This window comes from Myxocyprinus asiaticus, chromosome 15 (genome assembly GCF_019703515.2).
Source record: "Myxocyprinus asiaticus isolate MX2 ecotype Aquarium Trade chromosome 15, UBuf_Myxa_2, whole genome shotgun sequence".
In the NCBI taxonomy this organism is placed as follows: domain Eukaryota; kingdom Metazoa; phylum Chordata; class Actinopteri; order Cypriniformes; family Catostomidae; genus Myxocyprinus; species Myxocyprinus asiaticus.
In genome coordinates, this window is record NC_059358.1 from 27,774,249 (window position 1) to 27,793,149 (window position 18,901).

Consider the following 18,901-nt stretch of genomic DNA (forward strand, 5'->3'; position numbering starts at 1 on the left):
GTCTTTTCATGTGAAAAGGCATGAAGTGGCCAAGTGTAAATACCCTCTATATGATGTTGTTGCAGTATCAACGCCATGGGTTTTATTCTCAAATGTAGGCTATAACTCAGTGCACTGTTCGCCGCTTTGGATAAACGCATCTGTCAATGCAATAGGCATTTCAATATGAATGTGCTATATGGCGAGAGTCTGTAAGTTTCCCGGAGTAAACAAGAAAATACAACAACAGACAGCACTAGGTGGCACAGTGAGCTCTCTCTCCATTTCTTTATGGACGTTTATACAGTATTTGAGGTTCAACTCTTGCCTAATGATTGCTTGTTCCAGATGGCTTCTCACGGTTTGTGTTGGACGCTGTGCTTCTTATTTACTATTGGTAAGCCTTTTTAACAATGTTATGCTGTTTATTGTGACCGTGTCCCAACCGTCAGGAATCTTTTTGAGAATCGACAGACGGCAAACGTCGCAAACTTGCCATTTTTGTTACAGTCAGCCTGTCAGTTCAGCAATCAATCGTGTTTCTTTCTTCCCCTTTTTTATTTATTTATTTATTTATTTATTTATTTTTGTACTAAGCATATCTACCGCGGTAAAGGTAGTTGATTAGGAAATCAGCTTATAATTCTAAAAACTGACCATATTCACAGGTCACAGTAGGCTCAAAAAGACTGAATTTTTTCACAGATCAGTTTTTGTCTCAACCATTTTCTCTGGAGTCAACAGTTTACCTAAAATATCTGTTATAGGATTTGAGAGGTCTCATTCTTGAAACATAATAATTATGGTGGAAAAGCAGTAGTTTCATACAGAACTGGATTTCTGAAAACTTTCACAGATTGATTTTAGTCATTTTAATGGCTTCATGCATATTGGCATTGTGAAAAATTAAAGGTGTAAGCCAAAAAAGTAATAAAAGGCTTATCATTTTAAAAAGTGAAAATCTGGATGGGTCATAGTTGGCTCAAAATTACCTTTATAATGTGATTTTTTTTTCACAGTTCAGTTAATATCAGTTAACTAATTGTTTAAGTTTCTGCATCAACAATTCATCAGAACAATTATTATTTAGGCCTTGGGAGGCCATTTTATAAAGTACACTGCTTATAATCAGGGGAAAACACTTGTTTCAGACAAAACTGGATTTGTGAAATCTTTCACAGATCTATTTTACTCATTTTGATGGCATATGAATAAAATAAGCCATAAAACCAACTTCTTAGAATTCTACAAAATGACCATCTGGACGGGTCACACTAGGCTTAAATAGACTATCTTGATTTGTGAATTTTTTTCACAGATAAGTTTTCGTCTCTTTGCCCTTGTTTGAGTGCTTGAGTCAACAATTTACCAGAAAAATCTGTGTTATAGGATTTGAGAGGTCTCATTCTTAAAATATGATAATTATGGTGGAAAAACATTATAGTTTCACACAAAACTAGATTTGTGAAAACTTTCACAGATTGATTGTAGTCCATTTAATGGCTTCATGCATATTGGCATTGTGAAAAATTAAGGATGTTGAGTAATAAAAGGCCTAAAACTCTAAAAACTGAGCATGTAGACATGTCACTCTAGAGTTTAATTGACCTTCATGATGTGAATTTTTTCACAGATCAGTTTTTGTCATTTAACCCATTTTTTAGTTCTTTGGTCAACAGCTTTCCTGAAAAATAAGTGTTATAGGCTTTGAGAGGTCACATTCTTGATAATGATAATTATGATGGAAATGATTATGATTTATGATGTTTCACACAAAACTGGATTTGTGAAAACTTTCACAGATTGATTTTACTCAGTTTGATGGCTTTGGTTTGTTGTTGAAAAAAATAAATGTTGATATGGATGATACGTCAACTAGCTAGTCATTTTGTTTAACCCTTGTGCGGTGTTCGGGTCATTTTTGACCCATTTTGATTTAGTTTATTTAATAAAAATGATATCCTTCATCTCGGTGGGCCAAGGCTTGGTTGCTTTTCCTACATTTGCCATCTGAACACACAAAAAAATTGGTATGTATTCAGTGAGCTTAGACCACATGACAAAAAAGTAACACTGGTGGTGTTCCAGGTCATTTTTGACCCACCATAGGAAATGAATGAGAAAGACTTAAGTACGGAGCAATTATAACACTAAGCCTATAACACTGATTTTTCAGGAAAACTGTTGACTCCAGAACTCAAAAAATGGTTAAGAGACAAAAACTGATCTGTGAAAAAATTCACAAATCATGAAGGTCTTTTTGAGCCTACTGTGACCTGTGAAGATGGTCAGTTTTTAGAATTATAAGTTGATTTCCTATTACTACTCAAGGCAATGGGAGTAGAGCAAATTTTTAAAAAAAACGACCAAATGTTATTGTGAAAGTTTTCAAAAATCATGCTATATCTAAAACAAGTACATTTGCATGAACCCAGACTGCATGTTTGCTAGAAATGTGAAGTGAAGAGTGAAAAGTGAAGAGCGCTTATTTGTCACCATCCTGACTCATGGACTTAAAACAGGCTGACGGGAAAACAAACTGCTGTGAAAAAAAATCACATATCAGTCTGGTCAAGGTGAGAGTGGTTTTAGTTTTCTAGGTGTTCAACATTTGGTGTTCAAGAGTATTACAATTTAAATGACAAATTGCAGAGCAGAGGATGAAGTCATCTGAATTCACAAATCATGAAGAATAAAATGCAACATTATTTACATGTCTACGACAGTTCATAGTGGGTTTATAGCCAAAGTCTGAATTTCAAACTGCAAATTATCTTTACCGCAGTAGCATATCTAGAGTTTAAAACTGAGGACAATAATAAGCATATAACCTATAGGCCTACAACAAATATATTAACAAAACATTTTTATGAAACTTTTTTTTTTCTTCTTTTTCGACAGAACTGAAATTGACTTTGTTAGGGCGAGTTTCAGGAAGGTTGATTTTCTGTATTTAAATAATAATAATAATAATACTAACCTCAAGTATCATTTTTCAATATTTCCCCTTCTAACCTGTTTAATACCTAAAATTTTTTAGGACAGTATTTATGTCAAAAGCTGGAGTTTCCTGGGCTGGCTGCTGGAGCAGTTGGTGGAAAAGTACTGCTCGCTCCTGTCAACCCACCCTCTCCACCATTTGTGACAATTCAGTGGTTATTTGAATCAGTAGGTAATATAATAACTGGTTTTCCTAATGGTGAACTTAAACCAGGAGAAGGTTATAAAGACAGAGTCAGTCTGAATCAAACCACTTTGGCTCTGGAGCTCAGGAACCTGACACTGAATGATTCTGGACAATACAAATTGAGTGTATTTACAAATTCAGAGAATGCTAATGGAGAAACTTCACTAAATGTGTTTGGTGAGTGTGATCAAAGGGATTATCCCTTTTTTCTTTAAATAGCCAATATATAGCATGTTCAATCATCATGACATCAATTTGTATGCTGACTTGGAAGGCTAATTCGCCATTGGTTCCCTCTTTCTAATGTGTTTTTAGAATAGCATTTTTACACCAAGTTTTTATTTATGTATTATAAATGATTTTAATCTGGAATATTCCTTGATGTTCGTAGCCAGACACACAAGGCAAATTTTAGCTGTCAATTTTAACCTGGTCTCATAGAATGAACGATAACATTTGTATTACAGACCTACCTACATATAGCTACACACTTATTCCAGAATGAATACTTTGTTTGGTAGCTCACCTGATAAGAATGTTGGACTTTGGACTCGTGGTTGGACCATGGTGCGAGTCCAACCGAAGACACACTAAAGTTAAAGTGCCACAGTAGCGACACAAAATGACATGGTTGCTTCAGAAAATGTGCTTTTCATTGTGAATTGGCATTTAAAACACTATTAGTGTTAGGGTTAGGTGTTGGTTAAGGGTAAGGATGTCTGTTAAAGTTAAACTCTCATTTATCTTTTAGGACACTATTGGTTAGGTTTAGGGTAAAGTTTTAGGTTAGGGAGGAACGTTTTACTCATTAAAACCTCCATCTAAAATTCACCTTAAAAACCTCGTCTGACAACAACCTCATTTCGCTCAGTTTTGGTGCCCCTCGCTGGACATTTCACTTGAAATCTGCAGCCAAACGTGTTATGAAGAACGTAATTTAAATTTTGCAAAAATGTTGCAATGCTCATGTAAATTTCATGACAAATACCTGTTGGAATCAGAAATCACTGACAAGGTCATGCAACAGCACAGTTTTTTTGTTGTTTTCAAACATGAGTTTGTAACATGATAAAACAAGAGTCTTTATTACTATTCCATTCAGTGCCTATTAAATTAAGACTCATTTTTTTAGATCCACTGCCTTTATTGTTTCTCTCTTGCTCATACAGAAAGAGTATCTGGTGCTAGACTTATTGGTCCAACAGAGTTGTTAATTGAGGGTGAATCATCTGCTAATGTGATCTCTGAGGGAACTGGTACCATCACCTCTGTGCTGTGGATGAAAGATAACAATCCTCTGTCTCCTAGCAACAACATCAACTTCTCATCTGATAACAGATCAATGTTGATCAATCCAGTGAGAAGATCAGACAGTGGAGAATATCAGTGTACATTAAGAAACCCCGCCAGCTCTGAGACTGCAAAACTCAGCCTTATCATCAACTGTGAGTGTTTAAAGATGAAGATGATTTATGCTTTAACTGCATGAAGTTTATGTCCCTCAAATTTCTGTTTTCCCTCTAAAATGTGTCATGTCTGTGTCATAGATGGACCAGATGATGTTCATATTAATGGTCAAAATGAGGTGGGTTTAGGGGATCCTATGTCGCTGTTTTGCTCTGGAAATTCTGCACCTCCTGCCTCATTCACCTGGAAGTTTAATGGGACAAACACCACTGTGACAACAGACAAATATAATATTAATGAGACTGACTTCACACACAGTGGGGAGTACATATGCACAGCCTGGAATTATGTTACAAATAGACATGTCTCACAGATCCATCATTTAATAGTTAAAGGTAAGGATTACCTTGCATTCATGGAAAACTAACCCTAAGTGTGTTTTCATCTTTTTACATATCAACTGCTTTGACCATCACCCACTTATATCAAGCCAACTTTGTATTTAAAAAAAAGAAAAAAGTCTACTGTGATAACATTTAAGAAAGATTATTAATCATGCTGGAGATGTTATACTCATTATAACCTCCATCTAATATTTGCCTTAAAATCCTTGTCTGATTACATTACCATTTCACTTTTCGTGGCCCCCGCTGAAAATTTCACTGGGAAACTGCAGCGAAAAGTGTAATAAGGTACATAATTTCGTTTTACAAAAATGTTGCCATGGTCACCAAATGTTCATGATATCAGGGATGCATTCCCCAAAAGCATTGTAAGCCTAAGTAGATCATAGAAGCCATTGGTTCCAGTGGTTTCTACAATCAGTTTAAGCTTGCGATACTTTTGGGGAACGCAGCCCAGGCTGGCACTACATACTACTCCCATATGCAACAAAAAAACTGCACAGCTAACCAATATGCTGTCCGGTGGCGTAACTACAAGCAGTGCAGGGTGTGCAGCCGCACTGGGGCCTGGTGTAAAAATTTTGGTAAAAAAAAAAAAAAGTTTAGTACCCCAAGTACTAAGTAGGCTGGGTTTCCCAATAACGTTGCAACTTGAGCTTGACTAATGTTGCCCGTTATTTTACGATGGAGTAACACCTGTTTCCCAAACCAGCACGTTGATCGCTCATTATAAAGTAGAACTTAAGTGCTTCGTTATGGGAGCTGTCCGGTCCAAAGTTGCAGAAACTTTAGCCAATATGTCCAGGAGTTTGTCTTCTTAACATGAAAATGCGGAAACACTTACAAATATGGAAATTGTATATAACCTTTTCGATGCACCAAAAGTTAACTTGAAAAATTTAATTATAAATACTTAACTATGAATTAACTTACAGAAATAATGATAGCTTTGGTAAGACTAATTAAAGCTGAAGTATGGAATTTCTATGACACTTGTGCCACTGAACAGAATTGCAAAAATAAACAATGTTTTCATAACAGCTTTCCAAATACACCCCTCCTCTGCTGTTGTTCATACAGTCAGATAGGCCCCAACTCATGCCATTGGTTGAGTAACGTTGTTGGGTGTGGTCTAACGGGTCACTCAAAACAAACACAAAGACAGTGTTTACAATTTTAGAGAAAATTAACCTATGAATGGCTTACTTAGTTTTCTCTGCATATTAAGCTGTGATATAAGGAAGTATTTTAACACTAAAAAAGTTATATCAGCTTTAATGAAAGTGACAAAAAATGCATGTAATGTAAATGCACACAATGTGAATCATAATTAAGGACTCTCACATTGCCTAAAGTTTTGTTTCTTTGGCTGGAAGCTGAAAAGATGCACACAGAAAAGGATGAAAATTACAGACATCAGTACTGAAATACTCATAGACCTATCTAAATATTAAAAAAATAGTCTGGTTAGAGTTCTAGGCACTGTGTACTTGCCATTACGCAACATGCAATTTGTGACTGCCATGTAAACAAGCTACTTTGGTTATTGGAAGAAGGAAGAAGAGGAGGAGGAGGATGAAGAGCAAGAGAGGGTGTTGCTCATTGCACACTCTGTGTATCGAAGGGCTACCTTATACTGTTAGGGCTAGCTTGAATCACAGTGAACCAGGTGTGTCGGTCAGAACACCACAGAGGGAAGTAGCAGTTTGAACAGGTTTATTTTCACAGATGCGGTATAATCAAATCAGAGAGGGGAGTCAGCCTTTACATGCACATCAGTCAGTTCCTACTAACAGGATGTGGACAGATAGACTTGAGGACTGCAGTGGGCCCAAAGTGGTGTATGTGATAGAGACAAGGAGGCCTCCTTGGAAACATCCAGAGGAATGAATACTCTCTGCTCAGTATAGGCTCTGGGACCACTGCTAATAAGCATACACGGGTTGCTGAGAATGATGGGAGGCGTGAGCCAGTTAGAGGGAGAACTTAAGTACTGTCTTTCACAGATCTTGTCTTCTTGAGAGGGCTGGGTACATATCAGTAGAAGCATGAGATGTATGATTGTGGTGGACGGTGTGGTTTCTCCTGCCAGAAACAAAGAGCAATATTCTAATAAAACCACCATTACAAGTATTATTATGCATACACAACTATAGGCTGCTCCCCTCTTACAGTAACATAATGATGTATAAACACTTAATATACCAGTGCATCCACTATTATTAATTATCCAAACGACTTATAGCATTATAAACATTATAACTCAGAACATTGTAAATCAACAGGTGTGTTACAAGAATAGCATGTAGATAATAGAATTATCACGCAACATTGAACTGCTAATACCTGCGTCATCACTGATAAAGCCAAGCATCAATCAGTTAACATTGCAGGTTTATATGTACTCACTCTTATAGGACGCACACAACACAAATTACATCCAAACTGTGGCTGATATTAATGACGATGCACGTCTCCAACACTAGTTTAAGCAGAAAACCCGATCGCGAGCAGTGCCGGAGGCAGTCTGCCGATCTCCGAGTAATGAACAGCGTTTCTTCCGGCTATCCGCGATAAGCGCGTTTCATGATAAAAGTCCCCATACTGGCTAGCACGACAGCGCTCTGACACTCTCTCTATCGCCTTTTGCACACTCTGATCTCACACACACTCACTCTGATCTCCTTTGTTAACTATATTTAAATCATTTATTTATGTATGTTTATTTCAGTTTTAAATTGCAGGGTCACTCTATTCACATATGTCTAACGAAATCTGTTTAACAAGAACATAATATTGTGTCGCATATAGGCCTATGCAAACTGCAGAAACTGCCTTTTGATTTAAATCTTTTTTCGACACTTTTTATCTTCTGCAATAGTTTAGGCTCTACTATGGCTTTCCAATTATCAAAAAATATATTAATACAATTTATTAAATGTCTCTTTGTCTCTGATAAACTGTGCTCTTTAATTTACATTTTTATGTACTATTCAAATAACGATGCTTTTGGGAAACACGTCGTAAAGATAGAGATTAAGTACTACGTAAGTGCTACAAACGTTCTACTTAGTGCTTCAGGAAACCCAGAACGTTAATTACAGCACCTTTAAGTTACACTTAAAGGAATATTCCGGGTCCAATACAAGTTAAGATCAATTAACAGCATTTGTGGCATAATGCTGATTACCACAAATATTGATTTAATCTGTCCCTCCTTTTCTTAAAATAAAAAAAGCAATGGAAGTGAATGGGGACACTCGTAAATTCATTACATGCAACTAAAGCATATTTTTCTCATGTTATTCACAGTTTATCAGAGACAAAGGGACATTAAATAAATCATAGTGTTATGTAAGGAATAATTGAATTATTGAAAAATAATGCACACCCCGAGATGGTAGTGTGGCCATGACATGAAGCCTCATGCCTGCGGCCGAATCACAGCTGTGCTGATAGGGCCATACAGCACTCTTGCGCGTGTGATATTGCTTTAATAACTTTCAGCACCTCAGCAATATTACATACAATTTCCACGTTTGGCAGTATTTTCATACTATTTTCATATTGAGAAGACAAACTCCTGGACATACTGGCGAATGTTTTGGCTGTAGTTCAGCACCTTTGACTGGACAGCTCCCATAACAAAGCAATTAAATGTGCAGTAAGCATGGAATGGTATGCAGAAAATGTTCCTTCTCGCTGAAAGATATCACTGAAATGGGGGTTTGTCTAATGCAACCCCTCAAATTGCGGAAGTTCCAAAACAGTTAAAATTGCTTACAGCACCTTTAAGTTGTACTTAAAAGAATATTTCGGGTTCAACACAAGTTAATATCAGTCAACAGCATTTGTGGCATAATGTTGATTTCATATTAATTTCATCTTGTTCCTCCTTTTCTTAAAAAAAGAAAAAATCTGGACTACAGTGAGGCACTTACAATGGAAGTGAATGGGGCCAACATGTAAACATTAAAATACTACTAACCCTTTCAAGTATAGCTTGAAATTTGCATTAGCATTTTTAAAGCTACAATTTGCATAATAAATGCTACAGAAACAATTTGGGTTAACATGAGTTTAGTGTGATAAAATCGCTTACTAATCTTTTCTGTGTGAAGTTCTATCCAATTTTACAACTTTGGTGCCATGACGACGTAATGCTGTAAACCCTATAATGACTGTAAAAACAACGATTTTAACAACTTTACAGCTCAAATAATACAAAAGTTTTATAATATTCCTTTAATAACCAGCGATGAACATGCAAACTTGGGAAAGAGGCTTTACCCCATTGCAATAAAGCAAATAGTGTTACTTAAGATGATATTATGCATACGTTGAAACATTATCGGGGAAATCACTCAACACTTCACGCTCCATTCACTCCCATTCACCCACCGAACGTGGGAGACCTCAAGCTCATGCGAAGAAATCTCGCAGTTCGCTCAAAACCCCTGCGCCAATGTTGAACCTTCACGGTTAGCATATGCGGCTGTACTATGGCGAGGAGACCAAAGGCTGTTCTTTTTAAATGGATGTTAATGGAGGAGATGCATCAGTATGCCGAATAAGCTGCTTTTGTGAGGAAACAGCTCATCACTTAATGGATTGACTGCCTGTCCGTTAATCTTCAACATGTTTTGCACTAAACAATCCTTTTGGAGCAAACTATGTGTGGAGTTTTATAAGTTTTAAAACAGAAGTCGCAGACAATTTTGCAACAGGTGGGTGTTAGTTTACTGCTCTTCCCTCTCATTTGTATCGAGGCCGCAAACGGTGATGTACTGCCATAACATATTAGTTGACCATTTACGCTCTCTCCTATGGTAGAGCCGTGGAGGTGAGTATCGCAGTATAAAAGAATCTGAATTGGAGTGACTTGCCTTCGGCACGTACACACTGCATATAAATGTGGTTGTCAGTTCACCTTTTAGTGCTTAATCCTGTTTTGTACACGCACAGTTTCATTAAAATAGAGTAGTGACAACCGCATTCTACAACCAAAATAAGTTCTGAAAAATTCAGGTAGTGACAACCGCATTTTCAAAAATTCCATGCTGTTTGTAAGGAACCGAACTGAACAACTAGTTGTTAATAACGTGATTAATGGAGCGTGTGAGATGTGAGCATCTTCTCCTGGTGTAAATCACACTTACATAAATACAGTATGTCTTCATTCATTCATATATTACAGTCTGCCTCTCTACTGTAGTTTCTCTCATCAGCCCTGCGGTCTCGGGGTAACACGTACATTAAAGGAATGTTCATCAAGTTAAGCTCAATCAACAGCATTTGTGGCATAATGTTGATTACCACAAAAATGTATTTCGACTGGTTCCTCCTTTTCTTTAAAAAACAACAACAACAAAAAAATAGGTTACAGTTAGGCACTTACAATGGAAGTGAATGTGGACAGTGAATGTGGCCAATATTTGGAGGGTTTAAACACAGAAATTTGAAGCTTATAATTTTAAAAAAGCACTTGCATTAATTCTTCTGTTAAAACATTGTGTTATTAGAGCTGTAAAGTTGTTTAAATCATAATTTTTACAGTCATTTTAGGGTTTGTTGACATAACATCATCATGGTAACGAAGTTGCAAAACCTCATGGTTACTTGTGTAACCTCCGTTCCCTGACGGAGGGAACGAGACGTTGTGTCGATGTAGTGACATTAGGGATCACTCTTGGGAGTCCAAGACACCTCTGGTCTTTGATAAAAGGCCAATGAAAATTGGCGAGTGGTATTTGCATGCCACTCCCCCGGACATACTGGTATAAAAGGAGCTGGTATGCAACCACTCATTCAGGTTTTATGCTGAGGAGCCGATATAAGGTCCGGCCATTTCAGGGGGTAGTTCAGCATTGTGGCAGGAGGGACACAACATCTCGTTCCCTCCATCAGGGAACGGAGGTTACACAAGTAACCATGACATTCCCTATCTGTCACTCACTCGACGTTGTGTCGATGTAGTGACACTAGGTGTCCCTATATGAAACGCCACAATTGGCTGAACTGTGTTACGTGAACTGGCGGTGTGTGGTGGACAGACTTTGTGTGCCTCATAGCCAGCACACCAGGTCAACACGTAACCTCCCCCAATATAGTTATGAGTGTTGAACGGCCCGTTTTGGAGACAAGTCTACTACCCAAAAGACAGAGACAGGCTTAACCCAGTCGTGGCCTCTTTTCCCCTTCTCTTTTTTCCACTCCCTAAAAATGAAGGGGGCTTATCCGACTGGGCCGCCAGGTCTAGTCGGGGAGTGTCCCTCCCAAGGGGAAGACTAAGCGGAGACCACACCTCGCCCAAAGAGAGGGGGGATATTTAAGTGGAAGGATATGTCACATGGTCTTTCCAACCATGTGGAGAGTCTTCAAGGTAGATCCTGCACAATGGGGGAGGAGTTACTACAAACATGGAGACTGGGGCAGAGGGGCTCTGCCCAAGGAAGATGCAGTTTGCCAACAGGGAAACGAATTAGCAGAAGATATATATCGCATGGGGTTAGCCTTACAGGAAACCGCCACATGCGGAGCACCTACCCCAGAACAGGACTCTTAGCGCGTGTACTGGGCCGGCAGCAAATCTCTCCGAAAACTCGACTGCCACAGGGTTCGGAGGAAGTCAACCAGGGAACAAACTTGTGAACACTACTGGGAATTAATGGTGCACGTCTTCAGCTCAAAAGGAGGTGGAAGGTGCTATGTGCAAGCGATACACCCAGCTGGCTATCCTGGGCTTATCCGCTTGTATTGCGTGCCACTACCTGGGACAAAACCGGTTCCACCCGGAGGTTGTAGAACCTTGCAAAGGTGTTGGGTGTTTCCCAGCTCGCTGCTCTGCAAATGTCTGTTAGAGAGGCACCCCTGGCCAGGGCCCAGGAAGCCGCTACACCCCTGGTAGAATGGGCTTGTAGCCCTACCGGGGGCAGCATGTTCTGGGCGACATATGCCATAGTTATGGCGTCAATGAGCCAGTGGGTGATCCTCTGCTTGGAGACAGCGCTTCCTTTCCGCTGTGCACCAAAGCAGATAAAGAGCTGCTCAGAGATTCTAAAGCTCTGCGTGCGATCCAAATAGATGTGTAAAGCACGCACCAGACACAGCGACGACAGGGCTGGGTCTGCCTCCTCCTGGGGCAGTGCTTGCAGGTTCACCACCTGGTCCCTAAAAGGGGTGGTGGGAACCTTGGGCACATAGCCCGGTCGGGGTCTCAGGATCACGTGAGAGTAACCCGGACCGAACTCCAGGCACATTTCGCTGACAGAGAATGATTGCAGGTCGCCTACCCTCTTGATGGAAGTGAGCGCAGTCAGGAGGGCAGTCTTCAAGGAGAGTGCCTTAAGCTCGGCTGACTGCAAAGGCTCAAAGGGGGCTCTCTGTAAACCCTGAAGATTCTTGAGAGGTGAACAGGTCCACCTGTGCCCGTTCGAATCGACTCCAAATCAGCTGGACCACCTGAGGGTGGAGTCTCCACTCTCCCCTGAGGGCAACCTGCCACGACAGCGCGTCCGCTGTAGTGTTGAGGTTGCCTGGGATGTGAGTGGCTCGCAGCGACTTGAAGTGCTGCTGACTCCAGAGGAGGAGACGGCGGGCGAGTTGTGACATACAAGGAGAGCGCAGCGAGGTCGGTCGCCGAGCGCAGTTCCTGCATCAAATCTGGGGCAGAACTACCCTCGTGCAGTTCTTTCAACGCCTTGGCTTGGAGGACCTACAGGAGAGCCATGGCGTGCAGGGCAGAGGCAGCTTGTCCAGCAGCGCTGAAGGCTTTAGCCGTCAGGGACGACATGAGCCTACAGGACTTGGACGGAAGCTTAGGGCGTCCGCGCCAGGTGGCAGTGCTCTGCGGGCATAGGTGCACCGCGAGTGCCTTATCCACCGGGGGAATCGCCGTATAGCCCCTGGCCACCCCGCCATCGAGGGTAGTGAGAGCGGGGGAACTGTGGAATTGGGCCGGGCAGTAAAAGGTGCCTCCCGTGACTTCATCAGCTCCTCATGCACTTCCGGGAAGAATGGCACTGGAGCGGAGTGTGGCTGCTTTAAGCGGCGCCTCGAGCCCAGGAACCAATCATCAAGCTGCGAGGGTTCAGGGGAGAGCGGAGGGTTCCACTCTAACCCGACGCTCGCGGCCGCCCAGGAAAGCATGTCCGTCATTTCAGCATCGGCCTGTGACTGGGCAATCGTCCCCGAAGGGGGAAGCCCAGCTGAGGCTTCTGCGTCCAACTGGACAAGCCCGCTCTCCGATGCTGCGCTCGAGAGCTCATCATCTTCGCGGGCTCCGAACAAGAAGCCAGACTCACTGTGAGACAAGCCGGCGAACTCATCCGGAAGCCCGATTGGGGCAGACGAGCGTGCTGGGGAATGGGAGGTCCGTGGGGGGAGACCCGGCGGAGACGATCCCATTGGGGTCCCCAAATCGCCCCAGTGCGCCCCCAGTGCCAAATCTTCGCAACGTTGCCATGGTCATGTTCTCGCAGTGAGGGTCGCGCCCAGACACGAAAGACAGCGATCATGACCATCCGAAGTTGAGAGATAACGACCGCAACCAGGAATAACACACAATCGGAAAGGCATCTTTAAAAAGACGCGTCTTTAAAAAGACGTTCCGTGTGTGCCGCTCTTTTAGAGAAATATATACTCTTTTAGAGGAGGAAAAGCTCTTTCAGAAAATATACTCTCTTGTTTTTCTGCCGAAGCGCCCAGGGGCATTCTCTGCAGTGCACCAGTGCAGAGGAGGGAGAAGCCGCTGAAATGCGCCGTCAGATCCAGCATTGGTGAATGAACAGTAGTATTCAGCTCAATGAGCATGACCGTTCGGCTTCAAAGAGAAAATCTGAATGAGTGGTTGCATACCAGCTCCTTTTATACCCGTATGTCCGGGGGAGTGGCATGCATATACCACTTTTATCAAAGACCAGAGGTGTCTCGGGCTCCCAAGAGTGACCCCTAGTGTCACTACATCAACATAATGTCGAGTGAGTGACAGATAGGGAATTGGCTATAGGAGCTGCTCAGGCATGACTGGAAATAGTCTCCCGTGAGCGTTCCAAAGATGGCCGACAGTGGACTGACTTACTAGAAAGACTTGGCCTTATTCACGCTACCGCCATCTTTGACAATGAGGCTGAAGTATAAATGCTAAATGGTATAAAGCTGTATAAAATTACATCTGATTTTCCATGTTGTCTGGAGTTCTTTGTATACTGATTGTTCTTGGACAGATATTTTATCAATGTTTTGTCTGCAGAACGATCCAAAAACACTTTAAACTGCAGTGCAGCCCATTGAAGAGACTGTAAAGGCCTCGATGTACTTCATAAGAAATCGAAGAACGAATGGGTGTGCCGTCATTTAGAACAAAATCATTTTGGTGGTTCATAACAGCTGCCGGGGTGAACTTTTAGGAAAACTTCTGACTGGCTGCTAAACACCTTCTTACTCTCATTGGTCCATGTCATCTTTAGGTGTGACCAAGAGCTCCACTTACCTTGAGGCCGACAGCTAATTCTGTTTACGTTCTTCATTCAGTCAAAATCAGTCACCATGAACACATCGGCATGTAGAGTTATTAGCGAGCTGGCGCAAATTTACCTACATCTGTACGATCCTTCATGTCATGCAATGTGTTTTTTTATTATTTAGTCTACAAAAGGAATAAAATCTACTCAATTACTCTCAAGTGCCCATTCACTCATGTGCCATCTGCAGCGAAAGCTATTCACACACCTGCCCAAAGTAATATATGCCTCTCTTATCATCATTCTTTCAGCTGTTTTTCCCCATTAACACTCTTCTATACACCCACTTTGCAGTAGTATCATCATAAATTACAATAACAGAGTGTAATCAGTGCATATTATGGCCGTATAGCATGTTGTTAGCTCAATAGCTCCATGAATTCAGAGTCTAAACATGACAAATAATTTTTTTTACTGCATTTATATATTACTTTAAATCATCATTGAGTGGTTAAGACAACTTCTTTTACTGACCTCATGTGAATTCTATTCATAAAATGAGGCATAAAGTCATTGATTACACATTTTATTGTCACATTAGTTAGGTTTTACTGAGCGTTCTCATATTTAAATGTACCTCTAAACACCATCCCATAGCAGTGTGGCAGGTGTCTGAATGTTCAGAAACAGTATACCGTTGCTCAACTGTTTAGAACTTCTTTTTACCCTTTAACGAAGAATGAATAAGAACCTCTACAGAAGTATATCGAGGCCTTATGTCTCTCACAGCCTCATTGTCATTCCCATTAAAAATCAAAGATGGCACTAGTGTGAATAAAGTCTATTCTATACACACATGGAACGACAATTTAGGCGATTTAGGTTGCCACACTCAAAACTTTGTAGTGTGTATGTGACCTTCATAATGTGTGGTTTAAAAATTTTATTTTATTTTCATAAAGTTCAGATATAATTTAAAAGTGCATTACGATTAGTATTGTTACTGTACATGACCATGGTCTGTTGTTTTCTGTATTTTTTCTATAGTTGGTGGTGGAGGAGGCGGGATGACAACAGGAGAGATAATTGGAATTGTCATTGGAGTTTTAGTGGCATTTGCATGTATTTGTGGTTTGACTGTCTATTTGACAAAAACTGAGAAAATGTGAGCAAGTTTAAACTTCACTGTGTCATGTGCTTTGAAAGTGTCATGTGTTTCAAAGTTTTGATTTAGCATAGATTTTATCACAAAGTTAATTTGTCAGTGAGTGTATTTGTCAAAGCTAGTATCAGGTTCCAAAATGTCTGTAATAATTTTGTCAAAATATACTGTACATGACCTTTCAACCTTGGAACCTAATTGTGTCCAATGACTTTCCATGAAAACCTGTTAATATTTAGGTAATATTCCATACAATATCACAAAATTTAAGTGACCATAATCTGACAAAAAATAATGGTTAAAAAAAATAAATGACCACTTGTAACACAGATTGTTTGTTTTTAAACTGTAGCCCAAAACTCAGTCTAGGACGAAGTGGACCACCCAGTGGAGGTATGTTTGTGGTTTGGGTATTTGATGCATAACATGTCCATGTCCATAGATTTTTTTTTTTTTTTTCAACATTAAGGTTTTAATATGTATATGAATATACTGTATAAGGGAAAGTGTATATACATTGCTTTAAAGTGGTTGGTCAGCACTTCGTTTCAGTTTTTCAACATGTTACCTTTTTTGCCTTTACTAGTAAATTTTTTAATGGTCCTGTGGCGTGACAAAACAATTACATTAAATAATACAAATATTCCAAATAGTCTTTCAATTAATATGAGGTCATAAAAGCTGCATGCATAATAGTTATAAAAGAAAAACTCAACGTATTATTATTTATTTATTTTCTAACAGAATCACAAAGCAGACAGGAGCCTGTGAGTGACTTCCATTTTTTGTTTTCTCCTGCAAACCATATTTAACTTTTATCTTATGAATACCAGAGCTGAATTTGTAAATCTGAAGGCATATTCCACATTCCAAAGTATATAGGAAAGGGTCTTACATGTTTGTATTTGTAAATTGAGAATAATGTGCTATTCAGAGCCTTCTGTCTCTTGGCCCTTTTATGTTATAAAGGTAATAAAAAGTGTTAAAAAGAGAGCAAGAGGGATGACTATTTTTACAGCAAGATCAATGGGACTATAATCATTTACATATTACAGTTTAAAATGCTATGGCTAGGATAGCTATTGATATTGAAAAATGTCCAATAATTATAATGGCCATTACCACTATTTAATTGTTCCACCACTGAATATCATCAGCAAAACAATTCTATCACTCTTTCAACATAATTGGCATCGTTGTGTTTGATGTTGCAAATTTAAATGGTAATTGTTGTTTTTCACCCCTAGGAGATGAACTATGCAGATATGAGTATTTTCCAAAAGAGAGAGAATGGAGAGAGAGTGATTCTGGGTAACATGAGTGAATCTAGTGTGGAGTATGCAGAAATAAAACATGGTTCAAACAAGCCAAGGGCACCCCCACCTCCCTATGGAAGTCAGGTGAGCAGTTCCATATGTGTGCTTTGGCTGCAATACAATTTTACTGCATCACACAAACTAGTGTTTACTCTGCCCTGTATGATTGCAATAAAAAAATAAGGAAATATCTTTGTTAGTTTCTTTTATAACATGCTTGTGTAACATCTGCATTCAGGTACCAAAACCCTCTTCTTGACCAGAGGAAACCACCTATGCACAGGTGAGGAAGTGAAGGCACAGCATTACCCAACTGAAACACATTTATTACACTGAGCGTGAATGCATATTACACTTTCAAATTTTTTAATATTTCTGCACTATCGAGTTTTTATTTCCATGGTATTATTGTTGTGAAAAACAGTGTTGAACTTTTATAATGATTTTGGGTTAAATACAAGATCTACAAGATGAAAGTTTTTCTAAAATTTCAAGAAACAACATGTGTATATGCATATTACAGAAATATTTTAATTGTATATCCAATGTCCTAATATCCACTGTATCTTTCATATGCACCACCATGACTTTTAACTATACTTGTTGTATAATGTTGTGGATAATGTAATTAGAAGAGCACAGTTTTTCCCCTCATTTCACAGTCACAAATAACATACGCCTTTCTGTACCAACTCAAGAGAGAGGATCAGAGCCATCGTCAACAATATTTTGGCCCATCTTAAGAAGTTAAATGTTACTTGTAGACTGACAGAAATGTTCATGCCTTAAACATGAAGACAGGTATATTATAGTACAAAGATTCATATCAGAAAAGAGAAGAAAAGATGATTGGTATTAAAATGTTTGGTAAATATGTACAGACCCACTGTGTCTGCTTTCACATTGGGATGCTTGTTCTATACATTCACTGCCCCTTGTGTGTTTGTTTATACTAATACTTTCAGAAATTTTATTATGGTTTCAGCAACTAATAAGAGTGTTGCATTCTAAGCTCTATTCAAGACATTTTACCATGTTGTTTTCCAATCCATTTCCTGGATTTCCTCAGAATTTCCCCCCAAATCAGGACAAAATGTGAAAAAGAAATGTACAGATTCTAGTGCAACATGTAACTTATTGTCTGTAATATTCTTTGCAGTCCATGATTGTGCCAAAATGAAGTTTTTTATTTGCAAGATTTTGTTTTTATTTGCATCACACATCAATTTCTCAGAAATCATATGACTTATACTTCTGCATTGTTTCTTAATTGCACCAGGCTGATAAAAATTCAATAAATATGTGATCATTAGGAAATAAAGCACAAATGTTGCATTTATTGCCAAATTTACCTTAAAACATTAACCCCTGCCACAGCACTTTGCTCAGCTTTACTCAGGGACGTTAAATGAGGAAGTGGCTTTGATATGTTTTGTCTTGGTTGTTTTGATAAGCAGATTACATTTATTATTTAATAACATTTGTGAAGCCGTACTGTTTATTATATAAATGTTATGTGAATATATCTGAGCAATATTGCAATATGTACTGTTTCCTAAATTACCCAATTTTTTATTTTCATTATTCATTGTCTCTTTTAATGTGATTGTCAGATTAAGGTTCTTTTCCATTGTAAAATAAAAAGCTTAATTTCTTGCACATTTCACCTTCTGGTTCTGTTTTCTAGCTTTGTCTTTTATTCCTGGTGTTATGACACTATACGCTCTGATTTAGCATTTATAGAGACAAGTGTGTTGAGTTAAACTTTAACTTTGAAAGTGCTGTATCATAGCAATATATACATGGTCTTCCTCATAAATGTTGATAGAATTGAGTGACCTTTAAACATGTTCATAGACTCATTATATGCAAGATTAATCTTTTTTTTATGATCCTCATAAGATAAACAGTGTAAGACAAAATCATGGTGTGTTACTGTTCAATATATACTTGTGTTTCAGTTCTTTTGATCTTCATTGCTGCTT

At 39.2% G+C, this 18,901-nt stretch overlaps 1 protein-coding gene across 2 annotated transcripts; it reads left to right on the top strand.

The window, feature by feature from the left end:
• Positions 1–291: 291 nt before the first annotated feature.
• LOC127452757 (carcinoembryonic antigen-related cell adhesion molecule 5) lies at positions 292–18,476 on the top strand. Of its 2 annotated transcripts, XM_051718446.1 has the most exons (9): positions 307–376; positions 3,020–3,343; positions 4,336–4,611; positions 4,714–4,968; positions 15,486–15,603; positions 15,953–15,993; positions 16,345–16,367; positions 16,848–17,000; positions 17,155–18,476. In XM_051718446.1, the coding sequence occupies exons 1-9, from the start codon at positions 328–330 to the stop codon at positions 17,173–17,175; spliced, it is 1,260 nt and encodes a 419-aa protein (XP_051574406.1). In that variant the 5' UTR covers positions 307–327; the 3' UTR covers positions 17,176–18,476. The 2 variants fall into 2 exon arrangements, with proteins under 2 accessions (XP_051574407.1, XP_051574406.1); XM_051718447.1 differs by lacking the exon at positions 3,020–3,343 and having other exon boundaries at positions 292–376.
• Positions 18,477–18,901: the final 425 nt, after the last annotated feature.